Source organism: Lycorma delicatula, chromosome 3 (assembly GCF_047948215.1).
Source record: "Lycorma delicatula isolate Av1 chromosome 3, ASM4794821v1, whole genome shotgun sequence".
Lineage (NCBI taxonomy): Eukaryota > Metazoa > Arthropoda > Insecta > Hemiptera > Fulgoridae > Lycorma > Lycorma delicatula.
The window spans coordinates 84,951,728-84,975,306 of record NC_134457.1 but is presented as its reverse complement, the minus strand read 5'-3'; the positions used below and the strand labels follow the sequence as shown (position 1 = coordinate 84,975,306).

Below are 23,579 nucleotides of genomic sequence, written 5' to 3'. Positions count from 1 at the left end.
GATTACTTGTAGGATGTTGAAATTTTGGATTTAGGACCGTTGTAACATTTAGTTGTGCCCCTCCCCTTTTGAATGCAATCGACTGGACCAAAAGTGTCCAAAAAAGCTCAAAATCCAAAAAATTGTAATTTGGACTTTTTTTTACTGTAATAAATAATAAGCCCTCAATGAGAGCTTTTAAACGACATAAATAAGTGTTATTTATTTTCATTGGTTCCAGAGTTATAGCCAAATAAAATTTTAATTAATGAAATATTTGGATCTTAGAAGGGGAAGTACATCGCTGCGAATCCGACTTCATTTCCTTTTTTTTTTAACTTTTTTTTTTAATTTAACAATATTGATTTGTTAACAATCATTAACCTCTGATTGTAAAAAAAATTACAATAAATAATTATTCAATAAAAAAAAAATAAATAAAATGAAAAAATATCAGAAGTTATTAATGAAATAAAATGTTATGTACTTTCATCGTAAGAAATGTATGTATGTAATTTAATAAGCGCACAAGGAAGTTATGTGGTGACCACATCAGATTTTTTTCACTTGCGGGGATATTTTTTTGTGATTTATATGTTGAGATTAATTTGTATAAAAAAAGCAAATAATATTTGAAAACAATATTTGTTTTAAATATTTCATTTTTGTTTTACAATTTTGACTGAAGATCTTCTTCCGGATATTAAAACAAAATGTGTTGCCCACAGGAATATACCGGGAGGTTCAATTTATTATTCTATTAACTGGATTTTGGATTTCCGGGTTTAGGTTTTATTATATGATACATAAAAAAGTATACGTTTTATAAGCTCACTTTAAATACCCACTTTAAATACTCACTCTAAATACTCACTTTAAATAGCAGCGAATCAAAAAATATGAAGAAAAATTGATTAAAATTATTAAATTAAAACTATCTTAATTTTATTTAACGAATATGATTTTGTTCTCTTAAATCATTTCTTGGAGTTGATTAGCCTGTGGTTGTATTATGCGATAAGACGGACAACACCTTGCTTTAAACGGAGTCGTACTGTAGAAAAATTTCTATCTGAATCGAAGGCTGCGTATAATACAAGATTAATGAATGAAAGGAATACATAATTCGTATAATTTTAAATTAACAGTTCTAATCTCTGTAGTGGATTTATTGAGGTTTCTAGTCTTGTTTCCGTTGAGACAACAATGCGCAATGTACGACGACCGATTACCAACAATTGTAACACATGGTTGCACACTAGAGTTGTAGCATGCATGTGCCTTGAGTCACATGGCCTTATAATGGTAGTTGTAGCACACAACCAGCTTATTTCTACTGAACCAGCAACTTTCTTGCCAACTTTGAACGTAGGGGGCTTTCCAGAATTCAGCAGCGGCACAGCGTAAGTTATTTATTTTTGAAAATGATCGGAGAAGAAAGCTGTCGAGGTCGGCGGAGGAGAGAACTGTTTATTGAAGCTGATGGAACTGAAAGTGAATTTTCATGGAAATGGTTAAGTAAATTAAAAATAATTGCAAAAATATTGAAAAAAATTAGGAACTGAAATAATTAAAATGTAAAATATGAAAGGAATTCATAAAATACACACACACACACACACACACACACACACACACACACACACACACACACACACACACACACACACACACACACACACACACACACACACACACACACACACACACACACACACACACACACACACACACACACACACACACACACACACACACACAACATTATATATTAATACTTATATTCGGTTCAAAAACGTTAGGTGCTGTTATTGAGGTTATTTTTCTAGGCACTTATGTAAAAAAAAATTGTGTAATTCATATCCAAACCACACTCTTCCTTTAATTGGAGAAACATGACTTTCGGAAAGGGTTTGCTTCAAGAAATCAAACTTCCTCTTCTTGTTTTTATAGACAATTATTCAGAGTTCTACAATTTGGTGGCAGTTGTGGTAACCTTCAATAAAATTTATATTTTTTGTCTCATTTTATTTGCGACTATTGCATTATATTTTTCACGAGTGTTGTTTACAATCCACATACCACGGATCCTGTTCGACAGTGTGCGACGATAGATTATTTACAGAATGTGTGAGAATCTTTGTTTGACAATTGTCATGTAGTATACGGCAGTGTTCAGCGTATGTTACATGCCACACAGTTCTGTTGAACAAGAATGGTGCGTGCGCCATTCTCATTCCAAATGTTGCCACTGTGAAAAAATCCGGTTTAAAAAACACCGTGTTACTTTCTCTAAAAGTAATGATGTACATAGTACAGCCACTCACTGTACGAAAAGAGTGAAAATGTTTTTGTTGGGCCGAATATCATCTTCATTTCACAGGGTTTCGGGTTCTGATATCTGACAATATTTTGCTGGATGACAAAGGGAACGGAAAAAATGACCTCACCCCTCAAATTTCTTAGTTAAGAGTTTGGTATGGTTTATCTATTATATTTCTAAAAGCTCTATTTTCAAGACGACTTCGATTTATCTGGAATTCTACCAGCTTAAATTAAGGAACCTAACGTACATTGAGATTATAGAGAATATCGTTTGTGAAAACGTAAAAGTATTAGAGATGAAACAATATTCTCTAAATAAAGGTCACTTTATAACATACGTCTATAAAATATGTCACTTTTATAACATTATTATCAATTAAATTGCATCGATCAGCGATAAATAATTATACTAAAAACTATAATAATGCAATTAGTAAACTTGTACGATTAGATCAGTGTCGTAAATTCAACAATAAATTAGTGATTACATATGCGTTATTTAATAATAATTAATCATTAGTGACTTGCAGCGTTATTTTTGTTGCTGTAAAATATTTTTGTAAAAGAATGATATAACAACAAACTCGTTAAATATTATAATAATTTTTTATCTCATAAAAAATATTCACGCAATATTTACAATCATTAATTTTTTATTGTTACTATTACTGCAAGCTGTTAACCGTTCAAATCGACAACATTAATAACAGTTTTTGTAGTCGTCATTTACTCCTTTTTTTACAAGAGAAAAAAAAATAATAAAAAAAATCAATTTATTAAATAAACAGATTAAGATTAAATTTATTCATACAATGTTATATAAATCTACAAAAGTTCAACTTTGTGAAAAGATACTGTTCCAAAATATATTATAAAATACAGTTAAAAAGACTCGAGACAATATTTTGATCAATTTGGACAAACATTTATTTTTATAAATTTAAATATTTACTAGCTATACTTGTGATAAGGGTTGAACCCTTATCAAATTGATACACCTCATTTAAGAAAAAGAAGTATAGTTTATTGGTTGAAACAGCAAAAGTTAGAGCAATTTATGAAAACTACAATTTTTGGAGATCTAATGAAAAAAAACAAAACAAAACCACTGTGATTTATTATTTAATTAATTAATTATTATATAACGTGATATATAATTAATATTTAATTCTTAAGTGAAAAGAGTTAACTAGCTTGCTGTTTTAACTCAATCTTTTAGCACTTCGTCTGTTTATTATTTTGCAGTAGCATCCTCACTGTTAGGTAAAAAGACGAATCGATGTGTAACGATTTTTCATAACCTTTTCAGTTTTCAAAAGGCAACAACTAAATACCGGTATGTTGCAAAAAACTCTGATTTTCAGACTTTATTGAAGAATAAGGTCTTTGTAAATACTCCCTGTTTTGTTACAAATAAATCAATAAATTTTTGTATATATTTACTTCATACACACACACACACACACACACACACACACACACACACACACACACACACACACACACACACACACACACACACACACACACACACACACACACACACACACACACACACAGAGAGAGAGAGAGAGAGAGAGAGAGAGAGAGAGAGAGAGAGAGAGAGAGAGAGAGAGAGAGAGAGAGAGAGTGAGAGAGAGAGAGAGAGAGAGAGAGAGAGAGAGAGAGAGAGAGAGAGAGAGTGAGTGAGAGTGAGAGAGAGAGAGAGTGCGAGAGAGAGAGAGAGAGAGAGAGAGTGAGAGAGAGAGAGAGAGAGAGAGTGAGAGTGAGAGAGAGAGAGAGACATACACACACACACACACACAGAGAGAGAGAGACAGACAGACACACACACAGTGAGAGAGAGAGAGAGAGAGAGTGAGAGAGAGGGACATTTCTTTATAAAATCTAATGAAATGAGTTTTTTGAGAGCAATCGTTTTTGGAAAACAATCAATCACAAGCCAGAAATCCAGATAATGAGATATTATAAAACGAATAAGGGGTAAATGGTTTCTTTCAAAGTGAATAATTATAAAAAAAATTGAAAGAGAGGTAGATCAAGATTTTTATGAAGATACAATTTTCAAGAAAAAAATGTGCAAATGAATTGTTTTTGCAAATTAATCAGCAAGAATAATTTTCAAGGTCTATCGTTTTTGTTGGGGACAGAGAGAAAGGTTAGATTAAGAAGTAAAATATTAGAGTAAGGAGGAGTGGAAATAGTAGGAGGAGGAGGTTACTGATGACCTCTTTCTTATCCCTATGTAAATAATTATTAAACATTACCATAACTGTACGGAAGGACAAAAAGTGGATGAAGATCATCCGGGAATGACAATCACGTAAGACTGAAAAAGATTCCACTAAAGCAATCGGCAAAGTATTATGGAAACTTTTAATTGAGATTTGTCCATCATCTTATTGGTAAAATAGTACCTTAAAATAGTATCTTATTGGTAACAGTTTCTAGTTAATCTAATTTTTTATAGTTCTCCTTAAGAACTCTTCAGGAATAATTACGCCGAACTTCAGCTCCTAGCTATTCGGGAAATGGGAAATTAAATGAATAAATGAGTCAGTGTCAACAGACGCTATAAGGAGGCAGTTCCTCCATTTTGACATTGTGATAGGATACTGCGGGCTGGCTTCCCCCACACAACTGTACTCTGAAAAGAACTCGCTATTTATCCTTGGAGAAGGTCAGAAAAATGTCGAATAAAATATCTTTGTCGAATTTTAAATTCATATTCAACATTTTAAAAATACTCGCAGGAATTAGTTTTCCCATAGTTTTTCTATTTCATATTTTTTCTAGTATTTTTTGGTGGTAGGGAAGTCCAAGTTTTCAGGTATTGCTAGATTTACATTAATAAAGCCGAATTCTATTTTATAATAACAAATCGGGTTGTTAAATATAAAGGAATTATTGAAATTTACTGTTAAACCTGCTTAATCCTTTTACGGATGGTTTAAAGGGGAAAAATAGAATTGTTCTTAAATAGGAGTTGACGTTATCTGAGTTGAATTCATGTTTTCATTGCAACAGAAATGTGAAAAGTAACTTTAATCCACCTATAAATCTTAAGGATAATTTAAAGAAAATTATTAAATTCGAGGTGGTTGTTTCAGTAAATTTTTAGAGTAAATATTCTTGAAAAATTTCCGTGTTCTTTTCAATTCAAGCGTGGTACGTTGATTAAGAAAAAAAACAAACAGTAGTTTGACCCTCTTTTCATCCCTTACAAATGAGAGAAGAAAAAATTTCTCCTTATTTATATTTTATTATCTAAGAAGAATATTTAAGTCAGGTTTTAAATATTCAAGAAGGTTGTCACTTCTTTTCGCATCTATTTTAATTCTTAGGATTTGTTAATCAAAATATTTTTTCCAGCTTTTTCTGAAATCTCCTCTTTGAGATGTGAAATTCAATTTTCTTAGTTATTTGGGAATTGGTACAATGAATTGCATTACGGTTTCTCTATTTATACAAAAATGGTCGATTTTCATCCCTTGGGATAAGTGAACAAAAAAATTAAAACTTAAAAATACTGTAACTATAACTTTAAGAATACTATTTTGGTATGTACGTCTTAAGGGAAAAATTTGTTTTAGATTTTCAAGTTTTTCTCCGCCACAGTACTCCTCCTCAATCCCTATTTAATTTAGTCCCTTCGAGGTTGTTAATAAATAAATTTTCGCTTAATTTTCCTTAGGACTCCCTCTAGAATAATTATATCAAATTTTAGCTTTATAGTTACAGTTATTCGGGGAGTGATGATTGAGTCAGTGAGAGCTTTCCTATTATTATATATAGTTATGAAATTGTTATTAAATATATATATATATATATATATATATAAAATAAATGGCTGAAATAATAAACTGATGGTAAAATTAATTTGAAGATCCTTCAATTAATTACTTACCTCATAAAAGTTATGAACAATTATCTAGAGGCCCTACATAGAAGTTTGTTTTTAAGTAATAAATCTTGAAATCCGGTGCACTATATAGACTTCTATTAATTACAGCCCAGGAATTAGTAACAAGGAGATAAAACCATAATAAATTTAATCTCGAAAATTTAACGAGAAAAATAAAATAATACGGTATCTTAAGAAAAACGTCAATCACTTTTAATAATATAAACACGTAAAATATATTTCATTTTATGATATACATTTTATAAATAGGTTTAACTGGAACCGTGTAATAAATTAAAAGTCATTTAATCTTTAAATGCAGTTCACAGACGACTGACTGAATGTAAAAGCAATGAAATACGCATGTGTTGGTGTGTACTGGCGCGCCAAGCGACAACTTCTCAAAACGATTGAATTAGCAGGTCCTCTCAGTTTGGCGGTAGCCACGTTTGTGTTTACGCGTTACGCGCGGTATCAATATGATATATAAAAGTTATTAATTTAATAAAAAAACGAACTCTATTTTATTAAAAAAACATAAGTTTAAAATTATTTAAATTAATTTTAAATAATGATATTAAATTCATTCTTAAGTTACTTTAAAATGTAATTTTTTTATAACTGATTTTTTTTTGCTTTATATTCTAATAATTATAGTGAACATTAAAAAAAAATATGATTTGTTATATTTTAGGAAAATTAAAAGCGTAAAATATGCTAAGAAGAGTACAGTGGTTAGTTTGGTTTGTGCTATTTTATCAGCGGATCGGTAAGTTTAAAAATTCCAAGCGTTTAATTTCTTTAAACTATTTATTTATAACCCATTAAAAAAATATTGGTTTTATAATTATAATGACATTTTTAATGTGGTTTGATTTTTTTATAAATATTTCAGCATCAAAAATTTGTCTATCGCTTTTTTGATGTTTTGTAATTTTTTACTGGTTGAAAATACATTTTTAAATGATATTCTATAAGGTGTTACACATTCTCCGAAGTTTTTATGTTTAAATTCAATATTTATAAAATTTTAGATATTTCAAGAAAATAAATGAAATAATTAAAACGCGCGCGCGCACCCACACCCATCCACAGACAATACACATACACAAAACACAACACAACACACACACACACGCACGCACACTCCCTCTCTCTATCTCTCTCCCTCTATCTCTGACTCACTCACCCATATATATATATATATATGCTATTTAGTTTATATAAACACTACAAATTTTATTTATTTCATAAGCTTAGAATTATCTAGGTGCTAAAATCTATAGAATTCAATAAATCAAAGATTTGAACTATCTGTCATTTATACGACGGAATTTCACGTTCTATATTAAAAAAAAAAACTAAGAATAAAATAAATAAATTAAATAATTGTACTTATATTAAAAAAAAATAAAATTTATATATTTAAAAATAATAATAATAGAAATTTAAAGAAATTAAAATAATGTGATTGAATTCGATGTTAGATTAATAATTTAAAATAAATTAGTATGGATTAACATAAAAAAATTTCAGTCAATTCTCGAATAAGAAAATAATGTAGTTACAATTTTTCGTTATGATCAGGGATAAAAACGTCTTTCTATACGAACCAAACAGATCACAACAGTTTTAAACATTTTAACACTTACAGAAAACGGATCAATTCTTGTAATCGTTCTAATAAAACTATATTCATTAACCAAACATTAGGTACTTGCCGTATGAAGTGACGGGCGAAGTAAGAAAGTTGGTGACATATACCATTTCTGTTATTATTATTATTATTCAGATTTTACAATTTAGTCAATTCTTGATTAACAGTATAAACATACCAATGCATTTAAGTCTGTTGCCTACCTTAACTATTTAACCTGGTTAACAATAATTACCGACATAAAAACAGCTCTAATAAAACAATAGTAGCTAATGAATTCCTTTCAACTATTCAGATCTTTGATTAACTTCTACTTTTAATAACCAGTTAATCGTAGTATTAAATGATATTTACTGCGCCATTTACTGCTTTGTTTACTACTAACAACTAATAAAAAAAAAGCTATAACATCTTAGCAAATAAAAATTTATTCTTCTAAAACAACTGCATCATTGATTAAACCGTTTGTAGTCATGTCGGATAGAAAAATGCAGTCATACAATGATTACTTTCGAAGAACTAAGAAAAAATTGTTACTATTAAGTAAATATATGTAAGACATCGTTATTGTAAGACTTTTTTTTAAGTAACTATTAATAGTTATTATAATTTATAACTATTAATAATATCTTCTAAACCCGGGGGTCTCGGGTTTGAATACCAGACAAGATGGCATTTTTATACGCTACAAAATTCAATTTCCATATTCCTACGTACAAAATTTTCTGTTAACTTCTATGATGAATTAATTCATCAAGCAAAAAAAAAAAAAAAAAAAAAACTATTATAATACGGAAAATTTATATTTTTTCCGTAATACGTATCTGTCGGAAGTAATATGAATTTCAAATACTAGATGAATAATCCGACTCCTTAAACTTAAATATTAATAATATAGTAATTTTACAGATTTGATTTGAATAAAATTTACGCACGGGTTTAGTACATTATATAATATATTATTGTTTAACAGGATCTTACCGAGTATGTTTACCAAGGACAAAAGTTTGTCGTTTAAATTAAAAATAATTTAAACAATTTTTATTTTTATATAATGTTAACGTTTATGATAAATAAAAATAAATGAGAACCCTGAAAAGCCGTTTAAAAAATTAAAAAATTGATTTTTAAACGATAACTATCAGTGTTTTTAAAGGAATAGCATAAAAAAATGAGTACACCTATATTTATGTTCGGTATATAATAGTACATCGAACAGTCATTTAAGAAGTTGATATGCTTCTATACGGATATTAAAAAGGAACTTATCCAGAATTTATCTGGATTGATCAAAGGAAACCTTGGTAAAATCTTTATCAGAACAGCAACACAGAATACGCCATCTAATAAAATAAAAAAAATCATATGATTGAAGTTCCATATTTATAAATTAAAATATAAATATATAAAACAATATATATATATATTTCCAATCATTTTTGCAGCTACTGCTGGGTTTAGACGTGTGTGTATATGCAAATGCAATTATCGCTACCGGCTTACCTGGCGTAACGAAGCTGCAGATGTAGTGCAGTGTTAGTGTAAATGTACCGGTGAAAATGTAATCTGGAACAGATTCAGGTCGACCACACCAGAGACGTGCAGTTAATTGAGACCCAACCACCAAAGAACACCGGTATCCACCATATAGCAATCAAATGACTCATTCAAATCCATATAAAAGCAACTGCCTTTACGAGAACTCAAACCTTAGGACTTTCGACTTCGAAAATCAGCAATGTAAAAACTGTTCAGAAGGTGTAATTGAAAATTACTTGAGCACATACGTACACGTTGAATAGAGATGTAAAAAAATTTGGGGTTTTTTAAAAAAAAACCTTATTACTTAAAAATTAAATATATAGTAATATTTTTTCTGTAAAAGAAAATCTTTTATTGTATTTTCAATAAATTGACGGAAATTTATTTTTTCAGAAATGTTTTGTTTTAATGTTCAAAAAATCGATTTTTGACAGACTGACATGCATATGTACACATTTTTTTTTTGGATATGTATGTTTGTATGGTGGCCTGTATTTGGTCTTCTCGTTGACCGAATCTCGGAATCTCGTTGACCGATTATGTTCAAATTTGGTACACATATATTAACTTCGGGGGGAAAGAACGTACTAATTTTTTGCAAAAATTTAAAAAAGAGGAGGGGTGTTTTGGCCAAAATAAAGTTTCAAATCTTTGCTGGGGTATATTAGCAAAAGATTTTTCCTATAAAATTTAAAGTTTATTTTATCAAGATTACAGAAGTTTTACTTAATATTCACCCTTAAAAAAAAATTATTATATATTTTTCTCTTTTTTTCAGTTACATTATATTTAAAAAAAGGAGTTAATGGCAGTTTTTTGCATTATATTTTCTACACCAATAGGCCTTCAAATCACTATAAAATATTTTTCCCATCCCAGTTCAGTGGTCTGTGCTAACAAAAAATATTTTTTTAATTACAAAAAAAATTATTTTACATTTAAATCCTCTCGCAAGTTACCCATTTCATTTAAAATTTAAAAAATCTTAATATTATGATAATCCTTAGTCTTTAGCATTTCTTAAAAAAAAAAAAAAATTAATAAAATATTTTACCCCTTTCTATTTGACTGGTGTAGCCGGGAAAATTATGAGATTCATTGCTGGCGATTTTATTTTATAAATACTTGTATTTCTTTACTAAATGGAGTCTTCCTTACTTTCTTACTTATGGTGTTATAAAATAATATTTCTTAAAGTAAGGGGTACGCTAGTTTGTATCTTTATATTACCTACCGCAGCCATTCTAATAATTGTGATGCATGAAAAGCATTTGAGATATAAATAATATTATATGTAGTTCATTTCTTTGAGGGTAATGATTCTAATTAAATAATCAATTCCTCTGGTAAAGAGAATGAAAATAAGATTAACTGAATATTAACTGTGAGCTTGGTAGTTTTGGCATGTTGATATGCGACAATACATCCGACTCAGTGAAGAGGACAAATCCATTCTATTTCTGGTACGGAAGGCTTGTTATTTCAATTGACTATTATTATTTGACTACTCAAAATTTTTGGAGTATTGTCTCGTGTAAGGTTGCATACGGTTGTTTTAATTTATAGCATCGAACATAAACGTTCTGGTAATTTTTTTTTCCGGGGAATTTATCTAGAATAGCTACATTAAAGGGGAAAGTATGGTGATCATATCAAAAACGGGTTATCGGATGTTTTGTAAATGTTTACGTTTTAGGGCCCAACTAGTTCATGTACACAAAAAAAAACAACATATGTACGTATGAGTGTCGTTTTGCTTTTGGCCTTAGTATTGACCAAACCGATTTTAAACAAATTTAGCTCAACTATTTCTATATATGGGGCATTGGATCATACTGTTTTTTACAAATTCGTTAAGGGGGATATTGCGAAAAAAAACAATTTCGATTTTCTTCAGAGGCGTTTTAGTGAAAAATTTATTAAAATAAATTTGTTACCAGCAATGCATGTATAAATAATAAAAAAAAAATTAAAAAATTAATGCCCATCCTTAAAATTGAAATGTATGTTTTTTGTTCTTTTGCTCTATCTCCCTTCAGTTTAAATATTTTTCAACGATTTTTTGAAAAATAGTTTCATGTATAAACTATCAATAGTATATACCTGAAGTACAGTAGAAGTATACAGCTATCAAGAAAGTTCTACAATATTTTTAAATTATAAACCCCAGACCTAAAATGCAGAAAGGTTTTTTTGAACATTTTCTTTTCTTTATTTTAGCCTTAAATGAAAGGATAAAAATTAGATTTCCTTAAAGGGATATTAAAAAACTTTACTTATGAAATTTTTTAAGCTTAACAAAGTTACAAATATACGAATATTTTTAGAAAAACCTTTCTTAAAATTTATTCTCCATGTCTAAATAGTCAGGAAAGTCATGCAATTTTAGCCAGCTTTTATATTAAAATACCGTATTCATAAATTAAAAAAAAATATATTTTTTTATAGTTACATCTGTAAATGTTTTTCTAATTACTGGTGAAGATTATATTATAACAACCGAAATGGGCATCTAATTTTAGAAGTTTCCTTCGTTTAAGCGATTTTTGAGTTTTCTCTTAATTATTCTTTCCAATTATATATTTTAACGCAGTTAATTCTGTGTTTAATGTAATATTATATTTTATCATAGTAATTGAGTATATCAGATTATAACTGTTTATATTATCTTGGCATAATACTGTATTATAATTATTCAAATTAAATAATGTTATTAACAATAGACGGCTTGTTATATCGGCTAGCATTGACATATCGGTATAAAATATCGCAAATGTTATATTTGTCAATAATTGATTAACTATTTCAGTTAACAGGATTACATTGTCTTTTTGTTTACAGTCAGTAATGAACCTAATAAATGTCATTTAGTTAATCAATTTTCTATTGAAAGTTAACGTCCCAATTAGGCATCAACAAACTGTTGAAGCTAATAATAAAATATTTAACACAAGTCTACGCACAAAATAATATTTTGAAAAACTTCTTAAAAAAGTGTTTATTCTTAAAGAAATAACGTAAATCAAGTTTTAAAGAGATTTTCTCTTTTACGTTTAACAAAAATGATTTAACCCTAGCTTTAGAAGTGGATTTTTAAACTACAAACTTAATATGTAGGCATTTTTCTTGATACACAGAGTTTTACGGAATTATAATAGTTATTTTTCGCTTAAATTATTTATAATTCATCACTATTTACGGTGAATGTGTACAGAAAGTTTTCGGGAAAAGGGACTTACATTAATTATGATTTCTAGACCCTTCTATAATTTCTAGACCTTCAGCTTCCGACAGATTTTAAAATACTTTTTTAAAAACCTTTTGCTCCCCTGCAGTTCTTATGTAATGTGTAATTAATGAAAGTAAAAGATTAAGAAACATTTTCTGCAAAGAAAGTTATTTAATCAATTCGTTTATTGTTTACCACGGATAATATAGCATTAATTTTTTCTTTTCAATTATAAATTTACAAAATATTTTGTAGTGTTATTTTGAACAGTAGAAAGAAAGTCGGCAAAGAATTGCATTAGTTTCCCGGCTGTAGGGAAAGTTATACATCTCTGGCTATCAAGGACTTTGCCCTTGGCGGACTAGTTCTTTGAAGCAAAATTAACCTATAAATAGGGCCTTTTTTCGATACATAAAAGAGTTGAACAAAATGTTTTTTTTGGCCCTCATAATTTTAGTTTGGGATCCGGACTGATGGGAAACAACACCGACCAAATTATATAAGCCACCAAAGAGATATTGAATTATGTAAAAAAATTATTTTACTCTTTGAATAAAATTTTGAAATTTCATAGTGACCGTATCTTCCCATCCTCTGACCAATTAAAACTAAAATAAAATGGCATAAATGATCCAAATTCAGAAGTTCAGGAGTTATCCTACAAAATATCATGAAAAAAAAATCGATTAAAGTTTTCAAATAAAAGTTTAAAAAAATAAATTGCACGTATAATATCTAAATGAAATTGCCCATAGATATAACCAAAGTGACATACTGATGACAAGGAATTATCTAATTACTTCAAGAATATGATTTTGAGTCTAGAAACGTAAAGAAAGAAAAAAAAAATTTATCCATCTTTTTTGGGGGTTTTAATTAGACCAAACACCATCAGAAATTATCTTAGCTACTTAGAGGGCAGTATGTAAATAAATTTCCTACGCTTTGAGAAAAATTTTGAGATACGGGATCCATAAGGTAAAAATCTTCCTATATCTTTTACCAACTACGATCAAAATTAAATGGCATCAGCTCCTCTACACAGAAATCACCATGTCAAATTCAATCTAAATCGGTCAATACAGTTTGGAATTATTAAGCAAAAAACAGCTAACATCCATATATAGGTATGCAACACACATACATACATATATGTACATGGTAGATACATTCTTCCGGAATTTTCCAATGTTAAAACAGTGTTTTTTGGTTAGAGGGGGGTTCATCAAACGGCAATGTCTGCAAAAGTCCCGACATGCAAAATGTGACTCGAGTAACGTACTTTTCCTTGTATAGCATACTATATAACTTATACAGCTGAAAATGTAAAAAAGATCTCTATTACTGTTTCTTGAAATATAAAAAACTATAGTTGTAAAAACATAATTTTTATTTTTCACTTTTTCTTTGTATAATAAAATAAGAAACGTAAAAGAAGCTACCAACCAGTATTTAATTGTATTTTTTATAAATTTATATTTTTAAATTACAATTCCATATTTAATATTAGCATCGTATTCATTTTTACACCAAAGATAAACAGCAATTGAATATTAGAAAAATCTTCTTCTTTTAAATAGAGATACGCTTGAATATTTTATTCGGATTTTAATAAAAAAACCAAATTTTTTGGAATTGCTGTTTTAATTCCAAAAATTTCAATAAGGTTATCCTTGGTAGATATCAAAATCTTTATTCATTTTTTGTAAAGAAAAATTGAATTACAGAAAACGTTTATAAATAAATTTTGCCGTTTTAGTTAAAAATTTAATACAAGTTTTCTGAAATTCAATTTCTTTTGATTAGCTTTTCTCTACAAAAGTTAGATGGTCTAATTTTTACCAAGACAATTTAGAATCCTAACCTTTCATAAGTAAGGTGAAGAAAAATCTTGTTAATCCTCTTATCCTAAGTGCTTATGTAATTAATGTACGGCCGATAGTAAAAATAAATGATTAGACTCTTTCTTACGTTATGGATTTAGTGGATTGCATTTTATAACAATGTAAAAAAAAAAATAAGTAAATTTTATTTAAAAAGTAATTAATTCATTAATATATCTTTTAAAATTATTCTTCATTATGTTAAATGTTTACACAAATTTCATTTGATCTACCATTATTAAGGGGAAATTTTGAAGATGAAATAGCTTATAATGTGGACAGCAGCAGTGATGTTACAATAGAAAAGAGCGGTATGTAAATCAAATTCTATAGTATAGGTTTTACTTAGCATATTAGATTTGTAGAAATATTTTTTTAAGTAGAATTGAATGTATAATACGTGAAGGAAAATATTCAGTTGAAATTAAATTGAACGATTTTATTCTTTCATTTTATAAATTATTTTAATACATGAAGATTAATTTACATTTTATTAGCTTAAAAAATTTTAAACAGCAAAAAAAGGAATTTTAATTTTTATTTAAAATTGCTTTTAAAATTTGCATATCGCTCATTTATTTTAGTTAAGTCAATAAAATAAGTATGCGTTAAAGAATACTGAAAGAAAATGCAATTTTAAAGAGGTTATTCTTTAAATGAATAATTCTCAAGAAAAAAACAACAGTAACAACAACAACAACAGCAACAACAACAACAATAATAATAATAACTTGGAAAACAAAAGAAAAAATATAAAAATATAAAAAACTATTTTAATTTTACTAAATGAGATAACATACGTCAAAGGTTTAAAGGTTTAAGCACATATCAGTAAATATAAATTTAATATCAAATTAATTATAACCTTTCTTTTGTTAATTCTATTTCATAAATACTGCTATTTAGAAAATTAAGAATATTAATTTATCCAGGTAGTTAAATTTATAAATGTGCAATCGTAGCTCAAAAGCACAGTGACTCTTAAAAAACACAATAAAATAACAATATCCATCTCAATCGAAACCATATTACAGAACTGTTTTCGTGAAACTCAACAAAATACTTTGGCTTACGAGAAAGGGAGACTTCAGTTGCCATTTTTAATAAATTATCGAACTATTTAAATATTCTTAATAATTTGTTTGAAGTAAAATTAAATTTTTTTTTTTTTTTTACCGATACAGTAATACTCTGCCTATGAATTTTTTAATACCAATTCAAAATAACAAAGAAATTCCAGAATTTTTTGCAAACTGTTCAACGATTATATTTGATCAAATAATATTTATTAACGGCTTTGAATTTTGAATTATGTGTAGTTATTATTTATATATATTATTTTCATGTAGCTTACCCTTAGATTAGATTTTAAATAATCTGTATGAACTTTAATCATTTATATATTCATATTTTTTAATTAATTATGTGTTTTGAAATGCTGTTCTGATCAAAATTGGCCACAGTTTCCTTTGATCCAAACAGGCAAATACTGGGGAAATTCCTTTTTTTATTCGTAGAATAATATATATATCCATTTCTGACGTAATCTATATATTACACGAGTGTTATTATGTATTGATCAGAGAAAAAAAATCTGCAGTTATGTTTTTTAAACTCTTTTATGTGTTTTATTTAAAAAAATTAAAGTAGGGAATAATTTGTTTTTAAAATACCTAAATTAAAGTTTGAGTTTTATCGTGTAATAAATAAGTTGTTACTAATAACTAATATAACTGAACTTTTACATACTTAAGAAACTGCATATAATAAATTACTTTCCAACTGAATGGAGTAATTAATTTGTTATTTTAAATTGTATCCCAGTTTTTATTATGGCTGTCTCAAATGCAATTAATCATCTATGAGGTATCAGAGATATTGGTCAGAGCTACTTTCTCTAAGAGCGATGAAGTTCTCTATGGTGAACAAAATGAAGGTAGGATATATTTTGATAAATTTCACGTACAACAGTTTGTAAACAGTGTAAAACAATATGTTTGGATTAATAAAGAAAGCAACGAGAGACCACTTCATTCCTTAGTAAGTTTGACATGGAATGCTTATACAAGAATCGTTCAATAATTACAGACACAACGTGACTTCGAAAAAATTTCATTTTTTCAATGACAATGAAACAAACGCTACTTTTGAATTTAACTCCCGGCTATATTTAGGCATTTTTCTGGAAGTCTTCTTATTCCAGTAGAAAAGAATTGTTTACCTTGGTGTCTGAGCCATTTATTTACAATAGTAATTAATTATTACGGAAAGTACAATCGATGTAATGTTGATCGTACTAGTTTCTTCCAAATAATTACAATAAATTGGATCTTTACAGTCCCAAAACACTGTAAGAATCAATTTACCGGCTGATGCGTAGATTTTGAATTATTTACTGGTGGGCAAAGTCGAATGTTTCCATTCCATACTCATATATTTTGAATCCAGCTTCAAGTGATGAATCAAAAATTTATCGTAAGCTATTGTGCGATCTAAAAAAAACATAATTACCTTCTGCTAAAACCGTTTAAGTACCGTATAAATATGAATTCATGTGTCTTTGTGATTTTGGATCGATTGTCTCAGAACCCATTTCGAATCCGCTTTGCGGTAATTCAGATAATCATGGCTAATAGAACGTGGAGTGCCGATTTAGTGTTGTACAGTCTCAGGTCGACCATTTCGAGATGTGTGGTTAATTGAAACCCAACCACCAAAGAGCACCAGCATCCATGATCTAGTATTCAAATCCGTGTAAAAATAACTGGCTTTACTAGGACTTGAACGCTGGAACTCTCGTCTTTGAAATCAGCTGATTTGCGAAGACGTGTTCATACTAAACCACCTCGGTGGGTATTCCCTCGGAACCCATCTTGCGTTTGTTTTACGGTAGTTGAACTTGCCGGTGATAATGTTATGGATTGTACCGACAATTGTAATTTTTCAGCTACAATATTAACTGTAATCCGCCGGTATTCTTCAGTGAGAGAGTTTATGTGTGATTCAAGCGCTGTAATTAAAACTACAGTTGGACATCTAGAATGGTGTTCATCAACCACGGAAATTAAACCATCTTTAAATTTTTTTATCCACTTCTAAAACTTTCTATGGTTCATACACTTTTGTCCGTATTGTTTGTTTATAAGAGGATAAATTTTATCCGTTTTTTCCCCTCTGAAAACAAAAAACGGATCATTGCACGTTGTTTAAGTAATTCACAAAATTCAAGAGAACTCACCATCGTAAAATGATATTTTGAGGTTATAACAAGTTTTACTCAAACACCCGATCAAAAGTCATCACAGGATTACCAACTTACTGTTCTGAAAGTATTAGAATACTTTTATCAACTGTTTTGCCTCCCAGATATTTTTGTCTTTTATTTAATGATTATCGTTTTTAATAAAGATTTTCATTATAATGGAATTCAAAATAAAATAAAAATAATTCTAAAGTAAAATGAAATTATCAATATTTTTATTTGTGATAAAATCGTGATAGAAGAAATATTTAATATAAATTAAATTTATATTTAATTTTCGTTTGTTAAATAATACGATTTACATAACAAACACTCATTTAATCATTCAATTCTCGGTATTAAACGTTCTATTTTAACGCTAAACAATGATTAGCACTCACACACACACACAAATATATATATACACATATACTCGTATATTCTTTTATAAAAATGTTTTTTTAATGCTTTTATTTACAGTTGCATCAACAATGATAGATATTTATTAATTAATATAAAATAATAAAATAAAATAAATAGATTTCTTTATAACGTATTTTTGAACATTTATTAAATAAATAAAAGATATATATATATAGAAGATGTGCATAAAAAGGTCATATAATATTTCCAACATTTTTTTTGCAGCTGAATGTAACTAAAGAAAAGATTCATTTATAAACATAGATTTTAAAATATTCTCTGTCTACCGGTTTTTGTATTTCTTGCTTTTTAATAAAAAATTATTTCAGAAAAGGGTTAAGGGTTACTTTAAGTAAAATTTAATAACGATATTTAAATATAACATTTAAAAAAAAATGTGTTAAAAAATTTTGTTTTTTAATTTTAAAAACGTAACAGTGATGTACAGATTGATTCAGGAGGAAAGGGAAATAATTTCGGAACTGATTCTAGAGTTTGAAATAAGGAAAAAGGTTCATATAAAAATATGTGAATTTAAAAATGCGTAAATTTTGTTACCAAAACTTGTAGAAAATATAATTCTCGAATTAACTGCCCATCTCCGTGGCGGAGTGGTAGCATCTCGGCTTTTCATTCGGAGGTCTCGGGTTCGAATTCCGGTCAGGCATGGTATTTTTCATACGCTACAAAATTTCATTTCTACATCCACGCACAAGCTTCAAACCTATATGGCGATATCATAAAAAAAATTGATATAAGAAAGTCTATAAAAAATTAACTTTAAAAAAAAAACAAAAAAAAACGGAATACTTTTATTATTAAAAGTTTTTTACAGAAAAATGTTATGAATTAGTAAAAATTAAAAACAACCGTTTTTAGTACAATAAATTTAGACATTTGAAAAATTAGTCTGGCAACATTGACTGTATGCTTCGAATTAATTTGAATACTACTGATTCTTGACATAAAACTGTGCCTACGTGTTAATCAATTTTAGGCGGTTTAGTTGTTTTTAACATAATTTTGATTGTGATTATTTTTGAGAATCAAGTTATGCAGTGTTTTTGTATTTGTTGCACAGTAAACTGTACCTACATTTTTCCAACTGAATTTAAAAAAACGAATATTCAAATTCCAAATATTGAAAAACTGAATTTTCCTATCTGAATTTAAAAAAGTGAATTTCCGTTTTGAATTATTTGTCTCTTCACTCATGCAGAATATGCTGATATGATTTTAGTGTACGGGTTTTGCAGTGGAAGTGCTCAAGCTGCGATGGAAGAATACCAACATAGGTATCCTGGACGAATAGTTCCAAACAGTAAAGTATTTTGTAGAATTTTTAATAATCTTTGTGAGAATGGTACACTTCCCATCGCATATTTTTTACCTGAACGTCAACCGGTACATGGTGATGAAAGGGAAAATAATTCTTCAGCTGGTGTAGCTTAGTCCCACAACGAGTACGCGAAGAATTTCTACATGACTCAACATTGCACAAAGTATAGTGGAGGACATCACATTCTCACGGACTGCGTCCTTATCATGTTCAGAAAGTTCAACACCTACAGCTTAGTGACCACGCCAGACGACTGCACTTTTGTCAAAGAGTTAACAATGGTTACTCTTTGTCGTTGGTAAACCAATTAAAATGTAGTATCAACTTGATGGACCACCAACATATTTCACGAATGAATTAAGACTATTCTTAGATGAAAAATCTACTGATAGAAGGGCTGGATCTAGTGGTTGGTAAACTGGCCAACTAGCTCACCGGACCTTTACTCCCTCAGATTACTGCTTATGGGATTGGATGAAATGCGAGGTATACAAGCTAAATGTAGGCACACGTGATGAACTGTTCACTCGGATTCTCAATGCTGCTGCACTCATCAAGGAACGCGAAGATATCGTTAGGTTGGTGATAGAAAATGTAAAGAAAAGAGTTGAAAACTGCATCGATGTCAGTGACAGAATTTTCAAACGTAATTGTAAGTTAATACAGTATAAATCACAGTGAGTATTCTTAAAAAAGTATTTTAGGTCTAAATTTATTTTACTAAAACAGCTGTTTTAAATTTGTACAAATTCATAAAATTTTTCTGTTAACTTTTGCTTTTAATAATTTAAGTTGACTTTTTTCAGATACTTTATTACATCAATTTTCTCAGAATTAAATTCTCTACAAGTTTTGATAATAAAATTTACACGTTTATTAGTCATTTCTTCCTACCTGTTTGCATTTACAATCGGTACCTCACAGAACACAAAAGTAAATTTTATTAATGATAATCAGTAAAGAAAGCTCCCTGACAAATCCCCTCATTAAAGCTTACAAAGCTACAACACCTCACATATACAGAAAAAGCATTTGTATAAGTGGTCCAAGTACAGTTCAATACTTACCACTAGAAATAAATCATAGGTAGAAAAGAATAAAAATAGAAACATTGTCATCAATACCAATACATGAAAACAATACTATAAATAAAACAAATATTTGTCGGTAACAGAAATAGCTGTCGTTTTTAGACTATCAGAGTGACATTCACTACACAATTACAGACTTGCCCGTTTTCCCATTCATAGATTCCCTCCCCCGGTCACTCCTATGGTTACATCTCCCAGGTCCAGCTCATGGAAATGTTTTAGTTGTCTGATGTCATCGCTGTTGTCCGATAGAGTTGCTTCCAGATAATTTCCATGATTGTCTAACCTCTGTTTGTACCGCTAGCTAAATTTTTGGATCTTTTTGTAAACAGAAGGTAACCTTTAGATAGCCAGGAATTTCTTTACCTCTAACAAACCACGGCGCTTCTGTTATGGTACTCAACAATTTATTTTAGAATCTTTGAATTACTTTAATATTGCTGTTATTCGTCATGCTTCAGAGCTGGATACCATAAGTCCAGGTAGGTTTAAGGATTATTTTGTAGATCAACAGTTTATTAGATAACGATAATTGTGAGTTTATGCTCAGAAACCAATTTACTTCCCTACATTTGATGTTAAACTGTTTTCTCTTTCTACCAGGAGGCTCTTCCGTGTCAGGCGACGGTCCAAGTGTAGGCAAACGTACCGTACCCGATCCGTGTGGTGGATGTAGATGCCATTCAGATAAACCGTGGTCAATAATAAACTTATTTACTTATAGTAAGTGTCACATTTGTAAGTGGCTCCATTTGTTCTGATTCACCCTCATTTTCCATTCCTCAGCCACGCGCCGATGTCGTCTAACTCTGATTGTAGTTTAGCGGAGGATTCATTCGGATCTTCATCATCAGCTAGGATTGCTGTGCCGTCTGCAAACGAGGCGACAGTGACGTAATCTGGAACAAGAAGGTCTGATGTAAAGAATTTCAGTATGTCTCATAAACGGGTGGAACTGAAATCCAGACAAATATTTCGCTAACCGTAACTCGACAACAAACCATTTTCGGTCATATGTTTGTGTGAATTCTTTCCATACTTCAAGCTCTAGAATCAGTTCCAACATTATTTACTTTTACTCCTGAATCACTCTGTATATTAAATTATTCATATTTTGACAAATATTTATTATATTCATTATTTAAAATGATAATAATCTGACTGTAACCATAATAATACCTCGCATACGAGGTACTATTTCAAAAATTCAACTGCTATGGACTTATTCGAATTTTAAATTTGAAAACTGTAAAATATTCAGCTTAAAGAAATAAATTTACGGTTAGATTACGTTTTATTCATCATAAAAATGATTGTTTAACAGTAATTATAATTATAAAACTAATCCCGATGGTGAAGTGTTGAGTGAACGCCCCTAGGGCATCCAAGCGCAGACTGTTAGCATCAACAATAATATCTTCACTCATGTATGCGGTACCTGTATGGCATCAGGCGATAGACATTGGTCGTAACAAGGAGAAACTTGTCAGAATACACAGGAGGATACTACTTGGCGTGGTGGCCGCTTATAGGACGGTGTCCTACCAAGCACTCTGTGTGCTTGCGGGGGTGCCATCGATCGATCTTATCGGGAAATACAGGGTTGAGAGGTCTAAGGAAAAAATAGAACAAGAGGCCAAAGAGGAAATCAATACCTTGTGGCAAGAAAAATGGACCAATGATGGTGTGGGTCGATGGACGAGGCGGCTCATCCCTGAGATTACACCGTGGGTAAGAAGAGGATACGGTGAAATGGATCATTACTTGACACAATTTTTCTGTGGACACGGCGTATTTAATTATTATTTAAATAAAATAGGCAGAAGGGAAGAAGCAACCTGTATGTATTGTGACCAACTTGACGATGCGGAGCACACCTTTTTCATGTGCGACAGGTCTTGAGATTTAATCAGAACATCAATGGATTAACACCTGACAATATAGTGCAATTTATGACTAGCAGTGAATATAACTGGAACACAGTAGCAGGTTACGTTAGGCAGATTCTAATCCAGAAATATGTTGATGAAAGAAGCCAAGGATATTAGTATAGACTAGGGTAGGGAGGACAGCCTCAGCGGGGAGGGCCGACATGCCGAGGTGTGTCGGTTCCAATGAGCCGCTGGGGACTCCAGGGGCTCTAAGTTAGGAATATTGAAAAAGAAGATCAGTGAAAAGACCCGACACCACGCCACGATAAACCAGGAATGGCATGGTGTCAGAAATGGGCAAATCTAAATAAGGAACTCTCAAAAGAGCTGAACCGGTGGGCCGACCTGTCATGCCGGACGTACAGCCGGTAGGTGGGGAGGCCCATTAGAGTCAAAAGACACTCCCCTGGGTGGCGTAATACCAACAAGTCGGTCCGGCACAGGGGAGTTGAGAAAAAAAAAAAGGTTAAACATCATATGTATTTTGATTTTGGTGAGCAAGGCATACTGATATGCAACATTATATTCAGAAAAATGAAGAAAATGGGAAACTACCTTACGTTTCTTTATCATTTTTAAGCCTGGCACGAGATATTATTGTTCTCATTAATAGCTACAGCACTTTAATGAGCAACTTATTAAAGCGTGAGACCCTTTCAGACTACTCACAACCGTTAGGTTACTGTATCCACCATGTATATTATGTTACAAACAATATCTAAAAAAGAAGAATTTGTGATAAGACTTCTAACGCAATTCAAATTATACGTAATAATCCTGATACATTAAGATGAGCCAATCAAGGAATTTTAAATCTAGCGGAATATTACGAGAATGGTGAAATGCGACATTTTGAACAGCTATTATATTCGTAACAGAAAGTTTGTTGTACGTTTTTATTTATTTCATTATTGTTTATTTTCTAAGTATTTTCCAATATTGAAATTATTCCTGTTTCGGTATAAAATTATAATATTTTCTACTACGTTTTGCACTGTTTTATTTTGATTAGATGTCAAGAACTTGTTTTTATAG

At 29.8% G+C, this 23,579-nt stretch overlaps 2 protein-coding genes across 2 annotated transcripts in view; one reads left to right on the top strand and one right to left on the bottom strand.

Annotated features, from left to right (window-relative positions):
- LOC142321754 (tRNA (adenine(37)-N6)-methyltransferase) overlaps nucleotides 1-6,306 on the bottom strand; it is a 49,193-nt gene extending 42,887 nt beyond the window's left edge. The window contains exon 1 of the mRNA XM_075360110.1: nucleotides 6,212-6,306. Within this exon, the coding sequence (XP_075216225.1) occupies nucleotides 6,212-6,216 (5 nt within the window). The 5' untranslated portion in view covers nucleotides 6,217-6,306. The remainder of the gene's footprint in view (nucleotides 1-6,211) is intronic.
- Nucleotides 6,307-6,749: 443 nt separating this feature from the next.
- The window catches only part of LOC142320924 (synaptogenesis protein syg-2-like), a 900,325-nt gene continuing 883,495 nt past the window's right edge, over nucleotides 6,750-23,579 (top strand). The window contains exon 1 of the mRNA XM_075358908.1: nucleotides 6,750-6,977. Coding sequence (XP_075215023.1) covers nucleotides 6,923-6,977 — 55 coding nt within the window. The 5' untranslated portion in view covers nucleotides 6,750-6,922. The remainder of the gene's footprint in view (nucleotides 6,978-23,579) is intronic.